Source organism: Electrona antarctica (assembly GCF_951216825.1).
Source record: "Electrona antarctica genome assembly, chromosome: 7".
NCBI lineage: Eukaryota > Metazoa > Chordata > Actinopteri > Myctophiformes > Myctophidae > Electrona > Electrona antarctica.
The window spans coordinates 3,512,211-3,539,242 of NC_136812.1; the positions used below are offsets into that span (position 1 = coordinate 3,512,211).

The 27,032-nt window shown below is 46.2% G+C and overlaps 2 protein-coding genes across 2 annotated transcripts in view; one reads left to right on the plus strand and one right to left on the minus strand.

Annotated features, from left to right (window-relative positions):
• Nucleotides 1-5,630, plus strand: part of LOC306927339 (protein sel-1 homolog 3) — a gene marked incomplete at both ends in the record, with an annotated part of 81,483 nt that extends 75,853 nt beyond the window's left edge. The window contains 4 exons of the mRNA XM_079507050.1: nt 2,476-2,590; nt 3,966-4,029; nt 5,134-5,317; nt 5,405-5,630. Coding sequence (XP_079363176.1) covers nt 2,476-2,590; nt 3,966-4,029; nt 5,134-5,317; nt 5,405-5,630 — 589 coding nt within the window. The remainder of the gene's footprint in view (nt 1-2,475; nt 2,591-3,965; nt 4,030-5,133; nt 5,318-5,404) is intronic.
• Nucleotides 5,631-18,976: 13,346 nt separating this feature from the next.
• LOC306927340 (E3 ubiquitin-protein ligase TRIM11-like) lies at nt 18,977-20,281 on the minus strand (the record flags this gene model as incomplete). The annotated part of the gene is made up of 2 exons (XM_079507051.1): nt 18,977-19,113; nt 19,315-20,281. 2 exons carry the CDS (start codon nt 20,279-20,281, stop codon nt 18,977-18,979), a joined length of 1,104 nt encoding a protein of 367 aa, XP_079363177.1.
• Between the last annotated feature and the right edge of the window lie 6,751 nt (nt 20,282-27,032).

Here is a 27,032-nt window from a genome sequence, read left to right on the forward strand (position 1 = left end):
GGGTGCGCATGAACCTTTCAACTTCAGTATTTCCTTGTGGCCAGTAGGGAGTAATCTCCCTGTGATGGAAACCAAGATATTGTGCTAAGTCTGCAAACTCCTTACTGGAGAACGGAGGGCCATTGTCAGACTTCACCTCCAGTGGTATCCCTGCTATAGAGAACACTTTGTCCAGGAGGGGAATCGTTTTACCTGCAGAGGTGGAAGTTGTAATTTCCACAAAGGAAATCGGGAGTATTCATCCAGAATGACCAGGAGAAAATTCTCTTAGAAGTATTGTGAAAACTGCCTCCAAAATGACTGGGATCCAGTTGGAGAGCCTCGATCCTTTCTACAATAGACAGCTGCTCATGAAGGCCAGGGCCATTCGGCAGGATGATGCCCACCCACTGGAGTCAGAGTACAGCTGCTCATGGGGCCATTCGGCTGGATGATGCCCACCCACTGGAGTCAGAGTACAGGCTGTTGCCATCGGGCCGTCGTCTGGGTGCCCCCGCTGTCAAAAACAACTGATATAAGCACTCCTTTGTCCCTGCCTCGATCCGTGCAGCCAACGCTGCCAGTAACATGTAATGTGATGATGACGATGCTGAAACAAGCACTTTATGCCGGCACTTTATATCCTAGCACTTTTTCTGAAATGTAGCCTTTCTTATGTTTTATCTTTTATTCTATACCTGCACTAGATGCGCCCAGACCTCTGTTTATGCTATGGTGTCTCATGTCTGTTGTTGTCCTGTATTGTTATGTATTGTTTGTATGTTTTAAACCACTACTCTTGCTGTAAACCTAATTGCCCTTCTGGGACATTAATAAAGACCTTGAACCTTGGAGGTGCTGCAGTGGAAAGGGTCAGAGAGTTCAAATTCCTGGGAGTGCACATTACTGAGGACCTCACCTGGGCAGTGCAGACAGAGCGGGTGGTGAAGAAAGCACAACAACGCCTCTACTTTCTCAGAAAGCTGGAATGGGTCCAAAAGTTCTAAGAGCTTTCTACAGAGGCACCACAGAGAGCATCCTGACTGGTTGCTTCACGGCCTAAACGACCTAAACCGTAAAGCATTGCAAAGGGTTGTGCGGACAGCCGAACGCATCAGCAGATGTGCTCTCCCCCCTATCCAAGCCCTGTACAATGAACGCTGTGTCAGCAAAGCTCGAGGAATAATGAAGGACCCAAGTCATCCCAACCGCAGTCTGTTTGAGATGCTACCACATGGGAAGCGGTTTCGCAGTCTCAAAGCCACTGGAAATAGACTGCAAAAAAGCTTCTTTCCCCGAACAATCAGATACATGAACGAAAGCGAACTGAACCAAAGCGTATCAGGGAAAAGGAAAACGCTAGCACCCTCCCGCACCTTTTGCCCTTTTGAGTTCAAATTGCACCTCTCTAAAACTTTTTTGTTGTATACTTATATTGAACATAGTCTACTGTGAAGTTAATAATAAAAGAATACTATAATAATAATAATAATAATAATAAGGAAAACATGCACATGTACATAATTTATGATACTCTTTTTCTACACTTGTTTGCTCTTTTTTGCACTCTATATTCTATTTTGTTTGCTGTGTTTTGCTGTTTTGATGTCGTATTATATTTTTGCTCTTTTTTGCACTCTATATTCTATTTTGTTTGCTGTGTTTTGCTGTTTTGATGTCGTATTATATTTTTGCTCTTTTTTGCACTCTATATTCTATTTTGTTTGCTGTGTTTTTGCTGTTTTGATGTCGTATTATATTTTTGCTGCTGCATTGTCTGAAGGAAGCCAAACAAAAATAAGTTGTACTCTTATGTACCTGTACACAAGATGTAACAATAAAGTACAACCTTGAACCTTGAGATGGTCACCAAACCGACCGCAGCTTAAATAGGTGAAAAATCAACTGCGACGGAACGGGCTGCGATGTGATTATTGTTTTTTTTTTTTTTAAACATGAATGTGCAGTAGCCTACCAATGCAGCCCTGCAGTTAACCATGTGGGTATTTTTAATTTTAAGTCAGTAGTGACTTCTTAGTAGTGGCTGTCATGCTTTTAACAGAGTTAGAATCGTGCTAAGACACCCGACTCGGCCATTTTTTTTCCGGGCGCGCGCCCAAATTTTGCGCGCGCATATTTGTCCAAATCTGTGCTCCCCCACCTGGAAACAAAGTTAGGCGCCCCTGGTGTGGAGGTGTTACACCGTGTTGTGTGTCTGTACAGATGTGTGGAGGTGTTACAACATGTTGTGTGTCTGTACAGATGTGTGGAGGTGTTACACCGTGTTGTGTGTCTGTACAGATGTGTGGAGGTGTTACACCATGTTGTGTGTCTGTACAGATGTGTGGACGTGTTACACCGTGTTGTGTGTCTGTACAGATGTGTGGAGGTGTTACACCATGTTGTGTGTCTGTACAGATGTGTGGAGGTGTTACACCGTGTTGTGTGTCTGTACAGGTGTGTGGAGGTGTTACACCGTGTTGTGTGTCTGTACAGGTGTGTGGAGGCGGAGCCTGCGGAGGCTGTGACACCGTGTTCCGTGGCTCTGCTCAGGGTCCAGCTGGGACAGGCCGTGACGAAGATGAGTGGCTGCGCGACACTGCTGACCTTGGTGAGTGGAGCGCACAGCCACACACACACACACACACACACACACACACACACAGTGGATCTCTGCTGAAAGTGTCTTCTATCTAGAGAGAGAGACGCATGCACGCACGCACGCACGCACACACACACACACACAGTGGATCACTGCTGAAAGTGTCTTCTATCTAGAGAGAGAGACGCATGCACGCACGCACACACACACACACACAGTGGATCTCTTGGGACAACCTGCTGAAAGTGTCTTCTATCTAGAGAGAGAGACGCACGCGCACACGCACGCACACGCACACACACACACACACACACACACACACACACACACACACAGTGGCTATTTGAAAATAGAAGATGATCTATACAAGCTCACAACACGTCGCAAAGACACTGAACCCCAAATTGCTCCCGATGTGCTGGTTGGTGCCTTGCATGGTTTCCGCCGCAATCGGTGTATGAATGTGTGTGTGAATGGGTGAATGTAATGCACAATCTATGTAAAGCGCCTTGGATAAAGGCGCTATATAAATGCACCATTTACCATTTACCATTAAATGTCCAGATGAATTGAATATGAAGGACCCCAATGGAAACAAGCCATACTAGGCATACTAGTCTTTCTTGTTGAACTGTATACTTTCTTGCAGTGTTGTTTTCGTCGACTAAAACTAAGACGAAAAATGTTCGTCGACTACCTTTTTTCACTGAGGAAAACTAAATGGAAACTAAATGAAAACTAAGGTACGACGACTAAAACTAAGACTAAATATGTCGACAATTTCGTCAACAAATAAAAACTAGACTAAAATGTTAGGAAGGGTCTAGTGGACAAGAGATCCAGTATAAGTCATTTTACACTTGGTTGCATGCTGAAAATAGCAGATCGGCTATTTTCAGCAAGTGTAAAAACAGTCATTACAACAGCATCAAGGCCCGCCAAAATACCTTTTAGTCGACTAAATCAACTGTAGATTTAGTCGACTAAAATCTTATGACATTTAGTCGACTAAAACTAGACTAACACTAAAACTAGACTAATACTAAAACATTCCAGGTGACTAAAATGTGACTAAAACTAAGTTAAAACTATTCAAGAGACTACGACTAAAACTAAAATAGAAATTTGATGCCAAAAACAACACTGCTTTCTTGAGCTTTTTCCTAAGCTAATAAAGTATTCATCAATAAATCACCCTGTAATATGATCAAGGAGGGCGTTAATTACAAATAAATATATATATGTTTCTGCCCGACAGCAACGATATTCTCGACCAGAGCCGGCCGGCGTCTTGTGAGCAGACGACACAAATAAAGACAGTGCAAGCTGCATATTTTGAAAATTAATAATGTCGCTGTTATTGTTTTTTTTACCCCCCATATAGGCATATGCAGCAGTTCTGTGTTTGGTGGTTGCTATGGTTACCGTGCCAATCCAAGTCTTCCTGGGTGAGTCTCTGTGAAGTTATGAAGATACATTATGAGACACTGCACACCAACACAGCTGTGCATCGCAGCATTTACATGTGTGTGCCACAAGGTGGCGTGATTTCCCCAGGTATCGCCGCACTCACTGACACACAGCAGGTGACATTTAGACATCCCACTTGTTTATTATCGTCTCCTATTGAATTATTTATCATCACAAAGGAAATATAATATTGGTAATAAACCCTGCATGCTCTAGTTTCTCGTCCTGGCAGAAAGAAAAAAAACCCTCGCAAGAGTCAGTCAGCGGCAAAGATGTTATTTTGCTCCTTGTTATATAATGTTATTGTTTTGTCTATGAGAAAGCCACAGTAAAAATGGAAAAAGATTTATGGGCTTGTTCCCATAAACAGAAAGAAAGAAAGAAAGAAAGAGTTAAAAACATTCACTTTGAAAGAATATATATTGAATATATATTCAAGATTTGCGCCACATTTTCACGATTTTTAAAAAATAGCAGACCTACAAGCTCATAGCGCGCCACTCGGTGGCGCGCTATGAGCTTGTAGATCTGCTATTTTCCAATAGCTAAATTATAACATAATGTTTAAAACACCAAAAGGGGTTCCCGCTCAAAATGGGTTGATAAAAAAAGAATTGCCCTATGTCTATATGCCAAAAATATGCCTATATATATCTATTGCGCCAAATGTATCTATATGCCTTATAAGAATATATACCTACCGGTATGCCTATGCCCAAAATATTTATTTTTTTCATTTTTTTTCATTTTCATTTATTTATTTATTTCGAACATATTAAAACATAAAATAACAGGCAATGGAAATAAAGGAAGAACTAGAATTAAAATAATAATAAAACAAGAAATAAAACAAGGTATATCTAATATCCTTATAGTTTTGTTCGAAAAAGGGATAGGAAGAAGTTTAGTTAAAAACTTATCGGGTCCTACCCCTTCTTTAAAAAAATATGCCCCGCCTATTCCCAAAAACTAGCGACCATGCCAGGCGTATAAAGTGGTTCATTCAATGAAGCGCCAAAACAATGAAGCCAGAACATTGTCAGGCAAACAAGTTGATAATGATCACGTCCTCTCATCCGCAGAGCATCTGTTGATCAGGGCTGATCACGTCCTCTCATCCGCAGAGCATCTGTTGATCAGGGCTGATCAAACAGAGGCCCCTAGCAGCGCCGCAGAGCAGCGGGGGGAGGGGGTGGGGGGGGTGGGGGAGGCGAGGAGAGGAACGCTTCCAACCGATGATGACGGCGGCGACAACAACGGCTCACAGCGAGGAGGAGGAGGAGGAGGAGGAGGAGGAGGAGGAGGAGGAGGAGATGATGACACCACCAGCGTGGGAACGTCCTGGCTCTATAGAACCGACGCCAGGAATCATCTGTTGTGGCTTAGCGCGCTGAATGGCGAGGCCAGGCTCCGGGAGGCGTGGCTTAGCGCGCTGAATGGCGAGGCCAGGCTCCGGGAGGCGTGGCTTAGCGCGCTGAATGGCGAGGCCAGGCTCCGGGAGGCCGCGGATCTGGCCCTGAGCGTGTCGGGCGTGTGTCTGTGTGCTCTGTGCACAACACTGCTCTATCACGTCTTATGACGGGACAATGCTCGGCGCAGCGGTGACACTATGCGCTATACAGGCCGCAGCCATTTAACCCATTTAGGCCTGATTTTAAAAAAAAATCTTAGTTTTCTGAAATACCTATTTTTCTGTACCAGTGGTGCTCAATATTTCATGTCAAGGACCCCCAAAAATATATGTAATTGGCCGCCAGCCCCCATTTGAAAATATGTTGTTCCAGGAACCTCCCAGGAGCAAAGATTTGAGTTAAAAGCACTCGCTCTGAAATATATATTCAAAGATTTGCGCCACATTTTCACGATTTTTCAAAAATAGCGAGTGCCGCGCTATGAACTTGTAGATCTGCTATTTTTGAAAAATATTGCAGCCATGAAAAATATCACAGCTTGTAGATCTGCTATTTTAGCTATGTATAACATAATGCTTTAAAACACCAAAAGGGGTTCCCGCTCAAAATGGGTTAAGCCCCAGACAGTGTATGAGAGCATGGCATGCATGGGAGAGGATGAGCTGTACATGATGACACAATGCTATCAATGGCTCCATGACTCACGGCTCCACTCCAAAAAAAGACGGAAGTGTTGATGGAGAATAAATAAAGATGGAAGAATATAATAACAGAAGTGTTGTCGTGGCTCATACTTTTTATCTGTACCACAAAGGGGACATTTGAAGCATCTTGCACTGTGCAAAAAGCATGGAATACGGATGTGTATATTACAGGAAACCCCTGTTAAACTTTCCAACAAACTATAAGCCTGCTTAAACTTGAGGTTTACGGGCAAATCTAGTGCCCATAATTGCCCGTTAACTCCTCTTTTCACGCAGTGATAAAGCCTTGTTATACTTAGTTGTACGCCGGTGTAGTCTTAAAACTTACAGTAGCAGATCTCACAACTCTGTGAGAACAATCGGCAAAAATAACTGGCACAAAGGGTCTACCGACCGGCAGCCAGCAGTAAGAGAAGTTCTTCAGTCTAATAGGTCAGCTATTAACCCATTTTGACCTGGGGACGATTCTACTAATGTCTTCTAAATCCTGTATCAGTGGTGCTCAATATTTCATGTCAAGGACCCCAAAAATAATATGTAATTGGCCTCCGTCCCCCATCTGAAAATATGATGTTCCAGGGACCCCAACCCAGATCAAGCAAATAATTGAGTTAAAATGTTCACTCTGTAACAATATATATTCAAAGATTTGAGGCACATTTTCACGATTTTTCAAAAATAGCAGACCTACAAGCTCGTAGCGTGCCACTCGGTGGCGCGCTACGAGCTTGTAGATCTGCTATTTTTCAATAGCTAAATTATAACAATGTTTAAAACACCAAAAGGGGTTCCCGCCCAGTATGGGTTAATGCTTGTCCCCTATACCTCGTCTCAGTGACATGCTGATGATAAGTGTCCAACCAGTGGCAGGACAAAGCAACAGCTAAAGGGACACGGCAGTCCCTCCTGTAACAGCTAGGGACACGGCAGTCCCTCCTGTAACAGCTAGGGACACGGCAGTCCCTCCTGTAACAGCTAGGGACAAGGCAGTCCCTCCTGTAACAGCTAGGGACACGGCAGGCCCTCCTGTAACAGCTAAAGGGACACGGCAGTCCCTCCTGTAACAGCTAGGGACACGGCAGTCCCTCCTGTAACAGCTAGGGACACGGCAGTCCCTCCTGTAACAGCTAGGGACACGGCAGTCCCTCCTGTAACAGCTAAAGGGACACAGCAGTCCCTCCTGTAACAGCTAGGGACACGGCAGTCCCTCCTGTAACAGCTAGGGACACGGCAGTCCCTCCTGTAACAGCTAAAGGGACACGGCAGTCCCTCCTGTAACAGCTAGGGACACGGCAGTCCCTCCTGTAACAGCTAGGGACACGGCAGTCCCTCCTGTAACAGCTAGGGACACGGCAGTCCCTCCTGTAACAGCTAGGGACACGGCAGTCCCTCCTGTAACAGCTAGGGACACGGCAGTCCCTCCTGTAACAGCTAGGGACACGGCAGTCCCTCTTGTAACAGCTAGGGACACGGCAGTCCCTCCTGTAACAGCTAGGGACACGGCAGTCCCTCCTGTAACAGCTAGGGACACGGCAGTCCCTCCTGTAACAGCTAGGGACACGGCAGTCCCTCCTGTAACAGCTAGGGACACGGCAGTCCCTCCTGTAACAGCTAGGGACACGGCAGTCCCTCCTGTAACAGCTAGGGACACGGCAGTCCCTCCTGTAACAGCTAGGGACACGGCAGTCCCTCCTGTAACAGCTAGGGACACGGCAGTCCCTCCTGTAACAGCTAGGGACACGGCAGTCCCTCCTGTAACAGCTAGGGACACGGCAGTCCCTCCTGTAACAGCTAGGGACACGGCAGTCCCTCCTGTAACAGCTAGGGACACGGCAGTCCCTCCTGTAACAGCTAGGGACACGGCAGTCCCTCCTGTAACAGCTAGGGACACTGCAGTCCCTCCTGTAACAGCTAGGGACACTGCAGTCCCTCCTGTAACAGCTAGGGACACGGCAGTCCCTCCTGTAACAGCTAGGGACACGGCAGTCCCTCCTGTAACAGCTAGGGACACGGCAGTCCCTCCTGTAACAGCTAGGGACACGGCAGTCCCTCCTGTAACAGCTAGGGACACGGCAGTCCCTCCTGCAACAGCTAGGGACACGGCAGTCCCTCCTGTAACAGCTAGGGACACGGCAGTCCCTCCTGTAACAGCTAGGGACACGGCAGTCCCTCCTGTAACAGCTAGGGACACGGCAGTCCCTCCTGTAACAGCTAGGGACACGGCAGTCCCTCCTGTAACAGCTAGGGACACGGCAGTCCCTCCTGTAACAGCTAGGGACACGGCAGTCCCTCCTGTAACAGCTAAAGGGACACAGCAGTCCCTCCTGTAACAGCTAGGGACACGGCAGCCCCTCCTAAAATATTTCTTTCTTTTTTTTCTTTCTTTTTTTGGCCAAGGCCGCTGCCATGGAATTTAGGTAGTTATTGATTTAGTCCCCCCTGGCCGGGCGCTGGCGGGTGCATTAATCCTGGTCGATAGCAGGAGATAAGGAAACACAATCAGCCATATCCATCAACACAAAGGCAGCGAGTCACAACACATCTGTTTGTTTTATCCATCACAAAGGCAGCCTCACAACACTAATCTGTGGATTCTCACCAGTCATGCACTTTGCCAGAGTTAGTAGTATAGTATACTTCTTCTAGGAGGTGTAACTTCAGGACATTTTGTTGCAGGAGTTTTAGCTTTTAGTCTCTCCAACCAGGCAAACATCATCAATCTTTTGAAGGCGACACGGAGAGGGTGTAATTATGCCTCCCAAAAAAAAAGGTTCAGCTACAGCTATAGCACGCTGCCATCTGTTTTTGTCATTTCTGTTCCATGAAAAAAAAAACATCTTTGACTATATTTTAGAATGTCAATGTCTGCAAAGCAGCGAGCTAGATACTTTGAATTTGACTATAAAATGGGGCGGCCATAGCTGAATGAGTACAGAGAGGCCACCTGGCGCCTGTGAGACAGATGGTCCTAGGTTCCATTTCCATGTGTCGAGGTGTCTCCCAAATATAAAACAAATGTGGGCAAATTCACCTTCCACAGCACAGCACTGCTACTCAGGCGTGGAATGCCCTCCCCCTGCCCTCAAAACAAGCAAATCACTGGCTCCCTTCGAGACAGGCCTAGAAATGCACCTGTCAGCAGGTCAAAGGGAGAGGACATTTTATCCTGATTATGCCCTTCTGATTTACTTCGGCCCCAGCCTGTACATAATATATATCACATATGTTTAGAGAAATTGCATGTGTTGTTGTTGTTGTTTCCACCTGACGATACGTGGCACCATGCCAAAGTGTTCCCTGAAACAAGACACAGCGGCGTTATGTGCTCACTATAAGGCCGCCTGAGCAGACATCAGCTGGATGAAGATGTAGCCTCCCTTCCTTCCCTCAAGGAACAGATAAGACTCCCTCCTTCCTCCTATATGGTGGTTGGAGTTCCTGAATCTCCCCCCGAAAAACAAATACACCCGTTTCCAAAAGAGAGCTTTTTTGTCTCCGCTCTGCGAGTCTCTCAATTGATCTCGAATGTTATTCAGTTGTGCTAACTGTTATTTACCGCCGGCCGTACAGTGCGTACGGTGTTATGATGATGCGATGGTTCAGCTGCTGTCTTCACTGAGCTGTAATTAGTGAAATAAGGCGTTTTACAGTGTCAACAGACACTGCGAGACCTTCACTTCACAGCCATGATGATGTGTGTGTAATTTGGGAGTGGAATAATTAAATGTTCTCTGTCTCTGTCTCTCTCTCTAACATATCTCACTTGTTATACTAGCGTGCGGCTCTGTGTGTGTGTGCGTGCGTGCGTGCGTGCGTGCGTGCGTGCGTGCGTGCATGCGTGCGTGCGTGCGTGTGTGTGTGCACGTGCGACTGTGCCTGTGCGTGTGCACGCTTCTCCCGTGCTCTTAAGTATCGGTCATCGTTGCTTCATCAACACCGAAATACTGTATAGTTAAAACGTGCGGTAGTATTTCTTGTTTTGTTAACGTGTAAATGTTAAAGGCGTTCTGATCATTATGCACCACAAGTAGAAAAACAAACAACATGCCCACTAGTTCTGAGTGATGGAAGCTGCCAGCGGGAACGAGGAATTTACTCGCTCTTATTTACTTAGTGCATTTCTGCCACCGACAGCTTTGTTTCTTCTGTCACCTTATCCTTGTTGCTACGGCAACCAGATTGTGAAACATTCTATTAGTCTAGGAAAGGGGGAAAAAAAACAAGTAAAATAGAGCCACGTTTTACGGTCATAAACCTCAGTCTCATTTGTGTGCTTTAAAAAAGAAACACTTTAGGCCTTCATGGGGTCCCTGTTATTGTAGGAGAGTCAGGGACAGCTGTCAAACATTTTCAAACATTTATTTTGTCGGCTATTTTTCGTTCAAGTCTTTAATATGCATCAAAAACAGACATTCATTGCTAGATAGCCTAGGTTGTTTTATGTGTTTTTATACAGGAAGTCGAGTGGCAAAGTGAGTTGTTTTTTTTAAATAATTTTTATCCCACGATTTTGCAACCCAGTTTTTTCACCCAGTGCCAATTATCTAAAGTAATCCTGGGCGCTACACTTCCTCTGACAACCTGGGGGTGGGGGGGGGCAGCGGACTGACCTCATGCTTCCTTCAATGCATGAGGAGTCCAAGCTGCTTCTTTTCACCTGACAGGGGAGAGTTTCCCCGGACGGACGTAGCGCGTGGAAGGAACACGTTATTCCAACCCTCCATCAGGCGCCCCGGCTGGCCAGGGGGAGGTAGTTTAGAGACCAGGATTACTGCATGTTTTTGTGAGGGTACCTACCCTAGGGGACACGGGGAGAACATGTGGGGGTACCTACCCTAGGGGACACAGGGAGAACATGTGAGGGTACCTACCCTAGGGGACACGGGGAGAACATGTGAGGGTACCTACCCTAGGGGACACGGGGAGAACATGTGGGGGTACCTACCCTAGGGGACACAGGGAGAACATGTGAGTGTACCTAACCTAGGGGACACGGGGAGAACATGTGAGGGTACCTACCCTAGGGGACACGGGGAGAACATGTGAGGGTACCTACCCTAGGGGACACGGGGAGAACATGTGAGGGTACCTACCCTAGGGGACACGGGGAGAACATGTGAGGGTACCTACCCTAGGGGACATGGGGAGAACATGTGAGGGTATACCTACCCTAGGGGACACAGGGAGAACATGCAAACTCCACACAGAAAGGCCCTTTCGACAACCCCACCTCAGAAATGGGCACTGATGACACGGAGAAGGGAACAAGTGAGTTTTACGTCGTTTAACGTCGTTTAATGCAATCAGATAGGACTTTTCTGTTTGGGTTGTCAAGGCCAGAAAGTCGTTTTTTTGCCACTCAGGCCTCATTCTCACGTACCAAACACCAATCAAGCAAATGTTTGGTAGTTTTTTTCTTTTTTTTTGGGCCACCACAATGCTTTTCCAATGAGAGTCACATGGTTTGATCAAACATTTGTGTTTGATTGCTGATTGCTGGTGGTGTTCTGCCCCTCCCCCCTCATCAAACAAAAATGTTTGGTCAAACCATGTGACTCCCATTGGAAACGCATTGTGGTGGCCCAAAAAAACAAAAAAAACGACCAAACATTTGCTTGATTGGTGTTTGGTACGTGTGAATGAGGCCTCAGTGGGCATTCCCGCGTAACTTCCGGGTACGATGATGATAATACACGCATTACGCATGTATGCATACCCTCTGTGCACGTTAGCTGCAGGTAAAGTAAAACGCTACTATGGTGATCGGTGCAGCTCAGACCAAACTGTGACTGCATAATTAGAGATGTTTTACATGAAATGACCTCTCCCTCTAATTAGCCTTTGATTGTTGATAACATAATGATGCAACAACCCTCCAGTCTTTGCCAGCAGGCACTTTGACCAGCGTTGCAATTACGAAGTGACACATTCGATAATTGCTTTCGTGCCAAATACATACATACATACATACATACATACACGAAAAAAACGCCTTCCAAGACATTTTGGATCATTTCTTGTTCATTTTTTTCACTTGTCATGAATTTCAGAAAGTTCAGAAGTTGTGTGAATGGTCTTGTGATGAGCCATGCCTGCTGTGTGTCGGACGATAAGCACAGAGTGATAATCAGTTCTTCTTCGGCCCAGGACCAATTTGCAGGTTCAATAGGTTTAACCCATTTAGGCCTGATGTCGAAATTTAAAAAATGTCTTTTTTAAAATGCCCTTTTTTCTGAAAAACCTCATGTCAAGGACCCCAAAAATGATATGTAATATGATAAATGATATGTAATATAAATGATATGTAATATGATATGTAATGATATGTAATATGCCACCGACCCCCATCTGAAAATATGTTGTTCCTGCAGAGAACTCCCCCAGAAGCAAAGATTTGAGTTTAAAACTGAAACTCTGAAAGAATATATAATCAAAGATTTGAGGCACATTTTCACGATTTAAAAAAAATAGCAGACCTACAAGCTCGTAGCGCGGCACTCGGTGCCGCGCTATGAATTTGTAGATCTGCTATTTTTCAATAGCTAAAGTATAACATAATGCTTCAAACACCAAAAGGGGGTTCCCGCCCAAAATGGCTTAACACCTGCAGGGCTGCTCGCTACTGTACATACTGTATGTGGCGCTACAGGCGAGGTCATTAGCGGCCGCCCGCACACGTGCGGGGGGGCGGCCACAAAGCACACTTTAAAGCTGCTATAAGCAATATTTCTCAACATTTAATGACATTATTTTTTTTTGGTATATTCAGACAGCCAGCAATGAGTAAAACGCTCTAAAAAATGATTTAGTCTCTGTGACACATCTAGGGGCCACAATCTGCATTCAAAGATGTTCCCAGTGGTCGGAAAAAAAACCTGGTCGAAATGACTAACCAATCAGGAAGTAGACAGGGAAATCGACCAATGACAAAGCTTCTAGGAAAATCTTTGAATGCAGATTGCGGCCCCTAGATGTGTGACACAAAAAAAAAAGGTAATTAAAATGTTGACATATTATTGCTTGTAGCAGCTTTACGTTAATTAATTCCACACTGAAAATACTTTTTGTAAAGGCGACCATGATCAACGGTTGTTTATAGTTGCTTAGTTATAACTTGTGGTCCGTTGAAAAAAGCTTGTTTTGAGTTTTTGACGGACAACAGGGATAAAAAATAAAGCAAAAGCAGTACTAGTAAAAACTGTTAACATAATATTTATACGAGACACCCTTCCTGTATAATGTTCTGGTGCATTTTTTAAATGCTTGTTGCTTTGGGCAGCTACCAAGCTCTGTGTGTGTGTGTGTGTGTGTGTGTGTGTGTGTGTGTGTGTGTGTGTGTGTGTGTGTGTGTGTGTGTGTGTGTGTGTGTGTGTGTGTGTGTGTGTGTGTGTGTGTGTGTGTGTGTGTGTGTGTGTGTGTGTGTTGAAGCAGCGTAAAGCCTCAGGATATATACTGTCTTGTTACCTGGTAGTCAAGCATGTATTTGTTGTGAATGTGAAGCTATCAGAATACTTAACCTTGTTTTGCTGAATATTTTGTTACAGTGGACTTTGGTTAATTGTCTCATGCTGGCCTGCCTAACGTGGTTCTGGTACAGTATGTCCTCACACTGTGGCTCTGATGTTTTGGCTGGACCCACAGTACTGCAGGTACTGGACCCACAGCTGGACCCACAGTACTGCAGGTACTGGACCCAGCTGGACCCACAGTACTGCAGGTACTGGACCCACAGTACCGCAGGTGCCAGGTGGTCAAATGAGGGAAAAATGAAGGCAAAAAAAGGCTACAAACCGCTAAAAAGTCCCGCATGCAGACGGCGCGGGTGCCTGCGTCGTGCACGTGCCCTTTTTGTGGGCTTTTTGAGCACCACCTCCCACAGTGCCCTCATGTGCACTCCACTGTCAGGCAACTATAACTCTGCAATGTCCTTCTGGAGGGGAGGGATCCGACGAGAGCAAACAGGCTGAGAGAGGAGTCTTTATGTCCAAACCCAGGGACGTGCACACATAGACATCAAAGGAAGCCTTTGCCCTTTTACCCGTCTGTAAAACCAACTGCCCTTTACAGACCACAAATGCAGCATTTACTATATGGTGAAAGAAATGCAAATGCCCTCCTTTCCTTTCCATTCCATGCCATGCCGGAAGGCAGCATTTTCCGAAGTCTCCTGAACTTGAACGCATCATTTTGTGTTGAACACATTTGTTTAGAAATCCATGTCATTCACCGTCTCCACACCTTAGCGCAAAACGGTCTTAAGCTGCGCACTTCTTAAACTGCGCGCAGCTTAAATTCCGAGTTTTTAGACAGCTGGTGGATGGAAATTAAGCTCCACCTCCGCCGAAGACTTGAGCGGAGGAGAGCGTTTCCGGGAATCTGGCCGTCGCGCAAGTCTTCGGCGGAGGTGGAGCTTAATTTCCATCCACCAGCTGTCTAAAAACTCAAGCTTTAAGCTGCGCGCAGCCGAGAACGTGCGCAGCTCTTTCGACCGTGTGGCAGCGGCTATTGCACCGCATCTCCATTAGATGAAGAGTGCTGGGTTGCACCCTGAATATAGCAGATCCACAAGCTCTCAACGTGAGAGCTTGTGGATCTGCTATTTTCGCTATTTTTGTCCAAAAGTGCCCTCTTAACGGGATTTCAGCCCCTGCCCCTCTAACACCTACAAGCTCGAAACGAGAAGCGCCTGCACACTTCGAGCTTGCAGTTTGATGCCTTTGTGTGACACTGAAGAATAACACAAAGAGTTACAATATGGAGACATTAAGAGCAGAACAACGTTCTAGAGGAGACAGCTAGGTCAGGCTATGGTCAGGCTATGGTCAGGCTATGCGTTCAACTCTGAAGGGCAGCTTTGATGATTCAAGTTTCTTTATTTAGGAAAAAATACCCCTTGAGTTGAGAGGTAACACACAGTGAGAAGGCAGCACTTTACACTGTGAAAATCAGTCAATAACTGCTGGAGAGTTTCCTTCATTTGTCCGAACCCTCTTGAACTTGAACGCAGCATTTTGCTGTGTTGAAGTGTTCCTAGTTGCAGTTTGAGTTTGACTTTACACCCACGTAAGTACCTTTAGTTTGTAGTAATGTTATAGTGTCCTGGTCGGTTTACCTTTAGTTTGTAGTAATGTTATAGTGTCCTGGTCGGTTTACCTTTAGTTTGTAGTAATGTTATAGTGTCCTGGTCGGTTTCCTCTCTAGTCACTCACTGTTACCTGTCTTGGCTCAGCTCCCTGTGATCATTAGTGAAATTTTCTCCACCTGTGTCCTGTTAGGCCCCATTTACACTGGCAGACAAATCTAGCCTGAATCAGATCTGAGCCACATCAAGATTGAAATCGGATTCGTTTAAATGGTCACATGACTCATTTAGACAAATCAGATTCCAATCTGGATGTGGCTCAGATCTGATTCAGGCTGGATTTGGCTGCCAGTGTAAATGGGGCCTTAGTCTCCTAGCCAATCCCTGTGTTGATTATCAGTTGAGTTCACCTGTGTCCGTGTGTATTCATACCCCCCCTGTTGCCTGTGGTTCCTCCTTGCTAGTTCATTGTGTCTCATGTCTTGACAGCAGTGTGCCATCCACACAGTGTGCCATCCACACAGTGTTTTTGTTTGTGTTCCTAGTTTTTGAGTCCTTAAACAGTAAACACTGACATGCTTCTCTGCCTGATCAAGGCCTCATCCAGCATTTTGGTCGTTACATTTTCTCCTCAGTACTCAACCGTGACAAGTCGAGAGCGAGCTCTCTGTGGCGCAGGGCTCGCATGAGGGACTTGGTAGAGTGAAGTCCTTCATTTGTCACTTCACTGTCCCCCCCCCCCCCCCCCCCCCAAAAAAACAAACAAACACAGAAACAAATAAAAACCAAAAATAAATCATGTGGGTATCTGACCCACAGGTTGTCAGCCTACTGACTTACACGCCTCTAATGTTGAGATTTTGATTATTCCTAATGGTTACACCTTCAAACAGTGCTATGCGTCCACTGTGTAGTTTTGATGTTATTGGGAACTCAATGGAACGTGAAATGAGTTGAATAGGTAGCATGTGTACTTGTGTACATGTGTAGAGAATACGAGTGGGTTATTTTTTTACTTGAACTAAACTGACGTTGGGGCATTGAGTCAACAACGACATTAGATTATTTCTAAGCTTGAAAACCTTTCAGAAATGATCCAGCTATTCAATTGACCTGATTTTGTGAGCCGTGGTTCGTTGCGTCATTTTGTTTTGCTCTGAACAGTTATATTGACCTACGGTGTGTTCTTTTGTGTGTGAAAGTGTGAAATGTACGAGTGTGAAATGCTGAAATACTTGGCCAAAGCTATGCTAACATTAAGGCGATATGATATGGTGTGTTGGGGAATTAATAAAGCCCTGAGTTTCATGTTTCTGCTGGCTTTATTTTTATTTTTTTATATTTTTTATCCCACGATTTTGTAACCCATTTTTCACCCCTGTGTCAATTATCTAATGTGATCCTGGGCTCTACACACCCTCCGCCAACGTAGTCCCCATATATGGGGACTTGAACTCATGCTTCCTTCATGCCTGAGTGTCCAAGTTGCTCCTTTACACCTGACAGGGGGGAGTTTCCCTGGTTGGACGTGGCGCGTGGAAGGAACACGTTATTCCAACCAGTTCCTTTCCCCTCCATCAGGCGCCCCGGCTGGCCAGGGGGAGACAGTTTAGAGACCAGGATTACTGCATGTTTTTTGTGAGGGTACCTACCCTAGGGGACACGGGGAGAACATGTGAGGGTACCTACCCTAGGGGACACGGGGAGAACATGTGAGGGTACCTACCCTAGGGGACACGGGGAGAACATGTGAGGGTACCTACCCTAGGGGACACGGGGAGAACATGTGAGGGTACCTACCCTAGGGGACACGGGGAGAACATGTGAGGGTACCTACCCTAGGGGACACGGGGAGAACATGTGAGGGTACCTACCCTAGGGGACACGGGGAGAACATGTGAGGGTACCTACCCTAGGGGAGAACATGTGAGGGGACCTACCCTAGGGGACACGGGGAGAACATGTGAGGGTACCTACCCTAGTGGACACGGGGAGAACATGTGAGGGTACCTAACCTAGTGGACACGGGGAGAACATGTGAGGGTACCTAACCTAGTGGACACGGGGAGAACATGTGAGGGTACCTACCCTAGGGGACACGGGGAGAACATGTGAGGGTACCTACCCTAGGGGACACGGGGGGAGAACATTCTGCTGGCTTTATATGTCACAAAATGTAACAACACAACCAGTAGCAGCCACTATGTAACAGTGAAAAAGTATTCACATTTTGGACTTGAGTAAAAGTATCACTACTTTGATATAGAAACTGCGATATAGAAACTGTTACAAGTAAAAGTCCGGAATTCAAAATTGCCTTGAGTAAAAGTAGAAAATTATTGGTATCAAATAATGTACTTAAAGTAGCAAAAGTCGAAAGTACTCTTTATGCTGAATGTCTCATTGCAAGTTCTCAAAATGTATACAGATCTTTTGAAAACAGCCCATCTAGAAGCTCACAATGCCTCGCATCGCGACGCATTGTGAGCTTGTAGATCGGCTATTTTCAAAATACTGGCCGAAATGGACTGATGTGGTTAATGTATGTTTTGCAATAATAATAATCAAAATCTACAAAGTAACTGGTAATTAAAGTTTTCAAATATAAAATGTAGTAAGATAAATAAGAAATGCTCAAATACCTCTAAGGCCTCACTCAGACCTTTAAATGATGCATGCTTGTTGTATGAGTGTTGTGAGTGTCATGGCCGCCCCAAGCATTTCCAATGGAAGTCACATGGTCTGTAGTCCACATTTTGGACTACAAGCTAGAGGGCATTCGCGCACCACAAGGGGTGCACGCACAAGGGGTGCACGCACAAGGGGTGCACCGTGCACGCACAAGTAACCAAGTAGCCTACTAAGTACTTTACTTCAGTACAAGTAAGACGCGCAAACGCGGGAAGCGAACGCAGCTCGTAAATTGCAATAACAACAATTAGAATAAAGTTTTTTCTTTAATTTTTTTTTTAAGTTAAGTTTTTTTAAGTTAAGTTGTGTGTGTGTGTGTGTGTGTGTGTGTGTGTGTGTGTGTGTGTGTGTGTGTGTGTGTGTGTGTGTGTGTGTGTGTGTGTGTGTGTGTGTGTGTGTGTGTGTGTGTGTGATAAAGCTACGCCCTCTGGTGGCGGGTCGGTGGTGTTACAGCGTGACACACAGACAGACACACAGACAGTTTAGGCCATCTTCTATAGTTCAAAATTGCTGCATTCGCAACAATTTTGAGATATTTATTTACTTTACTGGAGTGTTTCCAAGTTTCATTTACTTCTACTCCACTACGTCTCAGAGGCAAATATTGTAATATTATTTCAATCGTTAATGGATACATTATATTCTCTCGTTATAGTTGTCCTCGTGACTTCAACTTCAAATTGACATATTGGTTGTTCAGTTTGACCCACCAGTTTTGTCATGTGACATTATTCGAAATTGACTGCTTGCATATATGTCTGTACATATATGTAGATAATTATATCCATACATGTGGACATATAAGCTATATACGAGACATATTATGTAATATTTCATATCCACATATATGCACAATAATGCAAATATGTGCATATATTCTGCATACTTGCCATATATTGGCATTATATGTTCATATATTATAAACCAGTAAGGCGCCAGAGCGATTTTGTTTGCTTTTTAAGGACGTGCATAATTTATTTATGAATAATCTACTGCCGGGACAACTTGTTTAGAAATGTTTTTCTTCTTTTTGAAGTTAGAGGGAAATGTTCCCTCCGTCCCCACTGAGAGCAGCGTTCATGTTGACAGGAGAGATGATCAGAGGAGCAGAGTTTCTACCACCATCATTACGACATGGACTGAAGAATGGAAAGAGTTTCTCAGTGAAGAAGGTGCAGCCAGTGTAAGAGTAGAGGTGAACTCTGGCCTCCGCATCATAAAAGGAGACCAGACCCTCCTCATAATCCACAAACACTCCCACTTTCTGGAGCTCCTCTCTTACAGGGAGGGGGACAGCATATGAGTCATATGGGTCATATGAGTCATATGGGTCAGCATATGACGTTCCATTAAAGAACCCGAAATTCCAATAACCATTGTAGGGAGTCAGTATGATGTCGTCTTCCTTCCTGTCGATGGACTCTCTGGCCACTCCTAGATCCCACTCAGTCTTCCCTCCAACCTGAACCTCATAGTAAAACCTTCCTGAGGAGAAGCTTTGTTTTCCTAAGACACAGGGACATGGAGAGAATCTCTCTTTGTTGTCCGGGACATTCTTCTTTACGTCTCCATGACTCACTTGTTTTCCATCCTCAGACAGGCTGAGTTCAGGATGTGCTGTATCAGGGTCCAGTGTCACGTTAACTGCATATTGTTGGATCCTCCTCAGCTCAGCATCACCCAGCTTCTTATCTATCACTTCACTGAGTGTCTCCTCCAGCTGAGCCACAGCTGTCCTCACAGTCCCCACACATGAAGACTGGAGGGCATTGACCTTCGTCCAGTCCTTGGTGGGTGGAGGGGTGTTGATGGATGTGACGCTCTGGAGGAGGTCTTCAAAGTGTGAGAGTTGCTTCAGCTCAGAGATTCTCTCCTCTAACTGAGTCATTTCCTTTTGCAGATCTTCGATGAAGCCTTCAGCCTGTTTCTCTGTTGTTTTCTTCTTCTCTTCAATCGCATCAACGAGCTCAGCTTGGCTTCTCTGAATACAGCTGATCAGAGCAGTGAAGATCTGCACACTGTCTGCTAGGACAGCGTCTGCATCTTTCCTGCTGAGCTTCTCCAAGCGTTTGATCTTTTCTTCGTATTCTTCTTTCCACTTGTGACTCCTGAAGCGATGAACCATCTCAGAAACGGAGGTATTGACAAATACTTCTGGTCTCTCGTCAAAGACCTTTGCACACAGCGGACACCTGCACACGTCGTTGATGTCCCAGTAGCGAGTGATGCAGGTTCTGCAGTAGTTGTGTCCACATGGAGTTCTGACTGGATCGGTGAACACGTCCAGACAGATAGCGCAACGTAAGTCCTCTTCAGTCGGGAGGTCGCAGGCGGTAGCCATCTCTACACGCTCAGAATAAAAGTGTACAAAATGAAACAACTTCCTTCGTGAAAGAGAGCGAACCCAACTGGTTGCGTCGGTACAACGTGGTGAAGAGTCCAGCAGGAGGCTATGTTGTGTCGGTACAAGGCAGTGAATGATATTTTCTCAGTGTGGGTTCTGCATTTATACCAGGCGCTGTGACATCATCACAGTGATGTCACTGTGACGACAAGCCATGCCCACCGACGGAGTTCTGTGTCAGCCATGCCCAAATAAGGAGTTCCGTGATGTCACGCTGAGCTGGCCTCCTAAGTGCACTGATCGTTAGCCAAAATCAACAAACTGATTTCTTAGGGAAATCTGTGAGATGGAATCTCCATATAAGGGCATACAGGGTACACACATAGACACAGATATCTCCATATATGGACATAAATGGTACACACATACACATATACAGAGATCTTCATATATGGGCATAAATGGTACACACATACACAGAGATCTTCATATATGGGCATAAATGGTACACACATACACATATACCTATATACCTGAGGGAGAGAAGCGTGCACAGGCCATATATGGAGCACCATTGAATTATATGAAAAACAGTTAAAATATATCTCCTCCCAGAATCTTTGATCAAAGTGCACGAAAACGTCTACACGTGAACTTTGGACCTATACGGACAACAAATCGTAGTACATTATTTTTAAGTGAAAAATTTAAGTTTTTATGAGCCGATGAAAATTGCTGTTTTGTGAAAAATCTTCTTCTGTCCCTAATACATACATGCAGCGTCATATGCTTATGACATTTTACAGTATGGTAGAGGGTCATGCCAAATAGCACTAAAAGCTTAGTCTTAGTCCAATTGGCCAAAAGGGGGTGCTTTGAAAATGAAACCTTTGAACAGTCATAACTCATGCCTCGTTTGGCACTTGTTTCCACATATTCCTTGACTCACAGGGAACACATCTGTCACTTTGACAAGTAAGCTTACTTGCCCTCAGACTTTCCGCCATTTTGAGCAGTTTGAAGAATGCTTATACCTGATTTTCTGCCTGGTTTTTTGAGCAATTTGCGTGAAACGTTCTACACACAATGTATGGACCATTATCTGAAATTCCAGTTGAAGAGAACTTTGTACGTGAAAGCATGAACAGCGAACACACTGTAGTAATGGATAATGACATGCCCAAAACGAGGACACACATGATTGTTATCAAACACACTGAATGATTTTCATGTTTACATTGTAGTCACTGATTGTCTCCGTGTAGCTTAGTCAGTAGAGCTCTCGCCCTGCGACCACAAGGTTGTGTGTTCAAATCCGGGCTACCGACAACTCAGCCCATGAGTCTTATTTCTGCAAATTGATCTTATTGTGTATTGTCTTCTTTCTTGGTCCCGCCTTATCGCTGCTTGCAGCTATATTTTACTATGGCATTTGGCTGACCTTTTTTTTTTACCTCTTTTACTGCCTCGGTCTTTGTTTTTGCTCTCCACTGACCTTGCTCTGTTTTTGTTTGATGTTTTTAGTACTTAAATTTAGCCCTTAATGAGTGTTTTTGTGCAAAACGAATACTTGGAATGGATTCAGCATCATGAAAACCCCTAGTTTGACACCCCTAGTATGTCACATGCTACTTAAAGCATAAGGACATTTAGAAAATAGTGCCTTATAATAGGATGTCAATGGTGGCCATACTGTACAGGCCATTTTCAACACTTTCCCTTCAGACAATTCCAGGCAACTTTTTTTCTGTTATTCAGGATATATTGAAGATCCTAAACTGTGGAACCAGCTTCCGTGTCAGGCTGGCTCCAACACTACCTGTTTTTAAAACACATCTTAAAACTCATTTCTATTCCCTGGCTTTTAAACCGTGAATAATGTGTACTCCTGAGTGTTTGATTTTATTGTATATGTTTTATTACTGCTTTGCATACAGCACTTTGGTCAACTTTGTTGTTTTAAATGTGCTCTATAAATAAAGTTGGATTGGATTGGATCCAAGGCGCTTTACATAGATTGTGCATTACATTCACCCATTCACACACACCGATGGTGGCAGAAACCATGTGCACGGCACCAACCAGCACATCAGGAGCTATTAGGGGTTCAGAGTCTTGCTCAAGGACACTTCGACACTAACTCTGGAGGAGCCCACAGGGTTCGAACTGGCAACCTTGCCTTGCCGTTACCATCCAGCCACTCTACCCCCTGAGCCACATGCCGTCGCTGTTTACAGCGCTGCCCTGAGCACAGGGTGGAGGGAGCACAGGGTGGAGGGAGCACAGGGTGGAGGGTGCACAGGGTGGAGGGAGCACAGGGTGGAGGGAGCACAGGGTGGAGGGAGCACAGGGTGGAGGGTGCACAGGGTGGAGGGTGCACAGGGTGGAGGGTGCACAGGGTGGAGGGAGCACAGGGTGGTGGGTGCACAGGGTGGAGGGTGCACAGGGTGGAGGGTGCACAGGGTGGAGGGAGCACAGGGTGGAGGGTGCACAGGGTGGAGGGAGCAAAGGGTGGAGGGTGCACAGGGTGGAGGGAGCACAGGGTGGAGGGTGCACAGGGTGGAGGGAGCACAGGGTGGAGGGAGCACAGGGTGGAGGGTGCACAGGGTGGAGGGTGCACAGGGTGGAGGGAGCACAGGGTGGAGGGTGCACAGGGTGGAGGGAGCACAGGGTGGAGGGTGCACAGGGTGGAGGGAGCACAGGGTGGAGGGTGCACAGGGTGGAGGGTGCACAGGGTGGAGGGAGCACAGGGTGGAGGGGGCGGAGGGTGCACAGGGTGGAGGGAGCACAGGGTGGAGGGTGCACAGGGTGGAGGGTGCACAGGGTGGAGGGAGCACAGGGTGGAGGGTGCACAGGGTGGAGGGTGCACAGGGTGGAGGGTGCACAGGGTGGAGGGAGCACAGGGTGGAGGGTGCACAGGGTGGAGGGAGCACAGGGTGGAGGGTGCACAGGCTGGAGGGTGCACAGGGTGGAGGGTGCACAGGGTGGAGGGTGCACAGGGTGGAGGGAGCACAGGGTGGAGGGTGCACAGGGTGGAGGGTGCACAGGGTGGAGGGAGCACAGGGTGGAGGGAGCACAGGGTGGAGGGTGCACAGGGTGGAGGGTGCACAGGGTGGAGGGTGCACAGGGTGGAGGGAGCACAGGGTGGAGGGAGCACAGGGTGGAGGGTGCACAGGGTGGAGGGTGCACAGGGTGGAGGGTGCACAGGGTGGAGGGTGCACAGGGTGGAGGGAGCACAGGGTGGAGGGAGCACAGGGTGGAGGGTGCACAGGGTGGAGGGAACACAGGGTGGAGGGTGCACAGGGTGGAGGGTGCACAGGGTGGAGGGTGCACAGGGTGGAGGGTGCACAGGGTGGAGGGAGCACAGGGTGGAGGGTGCACAGGGTGGAGGGAGCACAGGGTGGAGGGTGCACAGGGTGGAGGGAGCACAGGGTGGAGGGTGCACAGGGTGGAGGGTGCACAGGGTGGAGGGTGCACAGGGTGGAGGGTGCACAGGGTGGAGGGAGCACAGGGTGGAGGGTGCACAGGGTGGAGGGTGCACAGGGTGGAGGGAGCACAGGGTGGAGGGTGCACAGGGTGGAGGGAGCACAGGGTGGAGGGTGCACAGGGTGGAGGGAGCACAGGGTGGAGGGTGCACAGGGTGGAGGGAGCACAGGGTGGAGGGTGCACAGGGTGGAGGGTGCACAGGGTGGAGGGAGCACAGGGTGGAGGGAGCACAGGGTGGAGGGAGCACAGGGTGGAGGGTGCACAGGGTGGAGGGTGCACAGGGTGGAGGGAGCACAGGGTGGAGGGTGCACAGGGTGGAGGGTGCACAGGGTGGAGGGAGCACAGGGTGGAGGGAGCATATCTCTGCTGTCGGGAAGAGAAACCACATAACTCCAAAATGTTCATCTTTCAGGATTATGAAAAATATACTGTACATTTTTCAGGAAATTAAGAAAACCTTATGTTTTGAAAACAAAGCAATACTGCCTCATCAAAGTTGGTGTTGTGACTTTATATATTGTCAATGACTTGCATGAGAGGGGGAGAGGTGGTGTGAGTTGGCTGCTTTACCAGACAGTTTGAGGGTTCAACTGAGTTAACACTTTGAGAGCCCACGCAAAACTGCCCAAAAATCACTTTCACCTAGAAAATCCATTCACATTTTTTATAATTCAGCTGACTGTGGAGACACATGCTGGAACTTTTTACTTTGAAATGTTTTATAGTTTCTGAGTTATTTAATTGAAACGCCAAATGCATTCTCAATGGCGAAAACACACACTTTGGCACCACGTATAAAAAAAAATCATTGTTTTGATTTGTTTGATTTTTTTTTATTACAAAAAATAAAAGACGTCCACAGCTCTTCCCGTGCGGTAATACCAAAGACGTCCACAGACGTCTTGGGCACAAAATGTGTTTTAAGAGGTTTTGTCCCAAGCATTTTTTTACTACTTTCCATTGGTTCAATCAAAAACGTAAAAAATGTAGTTATGAGGTTTCCTCCCGACAGCAACGATAGTATAGAGATGAACTGCATGTGTTTGGAACACCCCAGAATCCCAGTGTGAAGTTAGTGATAGTATAGAGATGAACTGCATGTGTTTGGAACACCCCAGAATCCCAGTGTGAAGTTACAGCACAACCACATTGAATACTGGCAATCACTTCTTCCAAAGCATGTCATTCAGGTCTATTATACTAATATCACAAATAGAGAGTATGCGTATGCTTAAAGTGAATGGCACATCGAGTGGCAAAGCAACAGGCAAAGTGAGTTTAACATTGTTTAATGTTGTTTAATGCAATCAGATAAGACTTTTCTGTGTGGATGTATGGGCTGTCAAGGCCAGAAAGTAAGTTATTTGCCACTCAGTAGGCATTCCTGCATAACTTCCTGGTTTGATGATGATGTCACACGCATACCCTCTATACTCACAGATGTTAAATATCTTTTCCCCAAAAATACAAACTACTTTAATTGTTTCTAGGATTTGGGGAGAATGTCACCTATAATGACATGAACGAAAAGTGGTTTAAAAACGGCGGAATTGTGACTGGATTCATTTTCTCCCAGTTTCCTATATCTATTTTGTGGGAAGAGTTCAGGTCTTTTTTAAGTCAGTGACAGAAATGGGCTTCCACACAATAAATAGAGCCGAGCTGAACTTCCAGTCAGACTGACACGATTTGAATGCATTTTGAGGGCTGTCAGTTTGCTGTGAAACGTTGGCAGCTGACTGTGAGGTATGATGGATTTATCACGCACGCACGCACGCACGCACGCACGCACGCACGCACGCACGCACGCACGCACGCACGCACAGAGAATACAGTGAAAGATCAGATTTATTTTTTTACAGGCTGCTCCTTCACCCATAACACCTTCAGGCCGATAGAATGTCTTCTAAATTCTGATATCAGTGGTGCTCAAACCTTTTCATGTCAAGGACCCCCAAAAGTATATGTATAGCCTTTTTAGCCGCCAATACCCCCCATCTCAAAGAAATCGTGTGTGTGAACAAAGGTTGTAAATCTTCTATTTTTGAAAACCCAACGTATACAATAATGGTTAAAGTGGTTAACGTATAGATTATAAAACCTACAAGGACTCCCGGTTTTAACGGGTTAAGCAAACTATAGGCCTCATGATGAATTATCTATTAGCGATTCTATCAGCACTAATATATAACATTTACAACATACCTGTACAGTACAGTAAGGTCTCTCCATCAGCATGCATGTGGACTGGCTCTGAGCAACGACTGCAATAAACTATGTAAACATATCTGTTCACTATCTGACATTAGATATAGGGAATAAACGACATAGCGTATATCTGGTCCCTATCTGGGATGAGATAGTGACCCACACTAGTCACACTAGTGTGTTTTGACACGTAGGAATGCTGCTGGGTTTTTTTCACGTGAAAAGATTACACAAGTTCCTCGTGTTCAGTGACATCTGGATTATTATTACTAGCCCGGCCGGCTGTAGAGCACCGAGTCGCTAACGATGGAAGTTGGAGATCCATGCCCGTTGTACCCGTACCGTTCCACCCATCTGTCTGTGTCCATTTATATGCCCATATATGGAGATTTGTGATGTGTGTTGTGTGTCAGAGTGTTGTGATGTCAGAACAGGCCACGTCCAAATATGGATCCTGGGCAGGGGCCCTGCTGTCCAGAGCCCGGGCAGAGGCCTTTTGTGGTGGTTCTGGACAACCGTGGGTCCGACCGACTCGACATCGGGCACTGCACCCCCTGAAGTCGGTGGGGTGAACGGTTCTCGAATTACGTGCATTACAGCCATACACACAGACAGACACTGTGCATTTATAGATAAGATAGATAATAATGATATATATATATATATATATACACATTTTTAGCATGGCTTTTTGGCGCCTTAAGGGCCTTGCAAACGTGGAGCGATAAAACGCGGCTGTAGTTCATTTTCAATGAGACCTGCGTTTTTGCTCAGAGAAGTCGCGGTGCGACAACGCAAGCGTATTTACGTGAGCGCGGTCCCGTGAATTTGTTGCGCGTATGCTCGTTTTGTGCACACACTCCCCGCGACTCACCAGACCTGGATTTGGTTTAGCTTCTTTTTTTTTACGCTTGCGTTGTTGCGCCCCTCTTCAACAGACCTGGAGGAGACCTGTGTTGATCCAGACCCTCTTCAACAGACCTGGAGGAGACCTGTGTTGATCCAGACCCTCTTCAACAGACCTGGAGGAGACCTGTGTTGATCCAGACCCTCT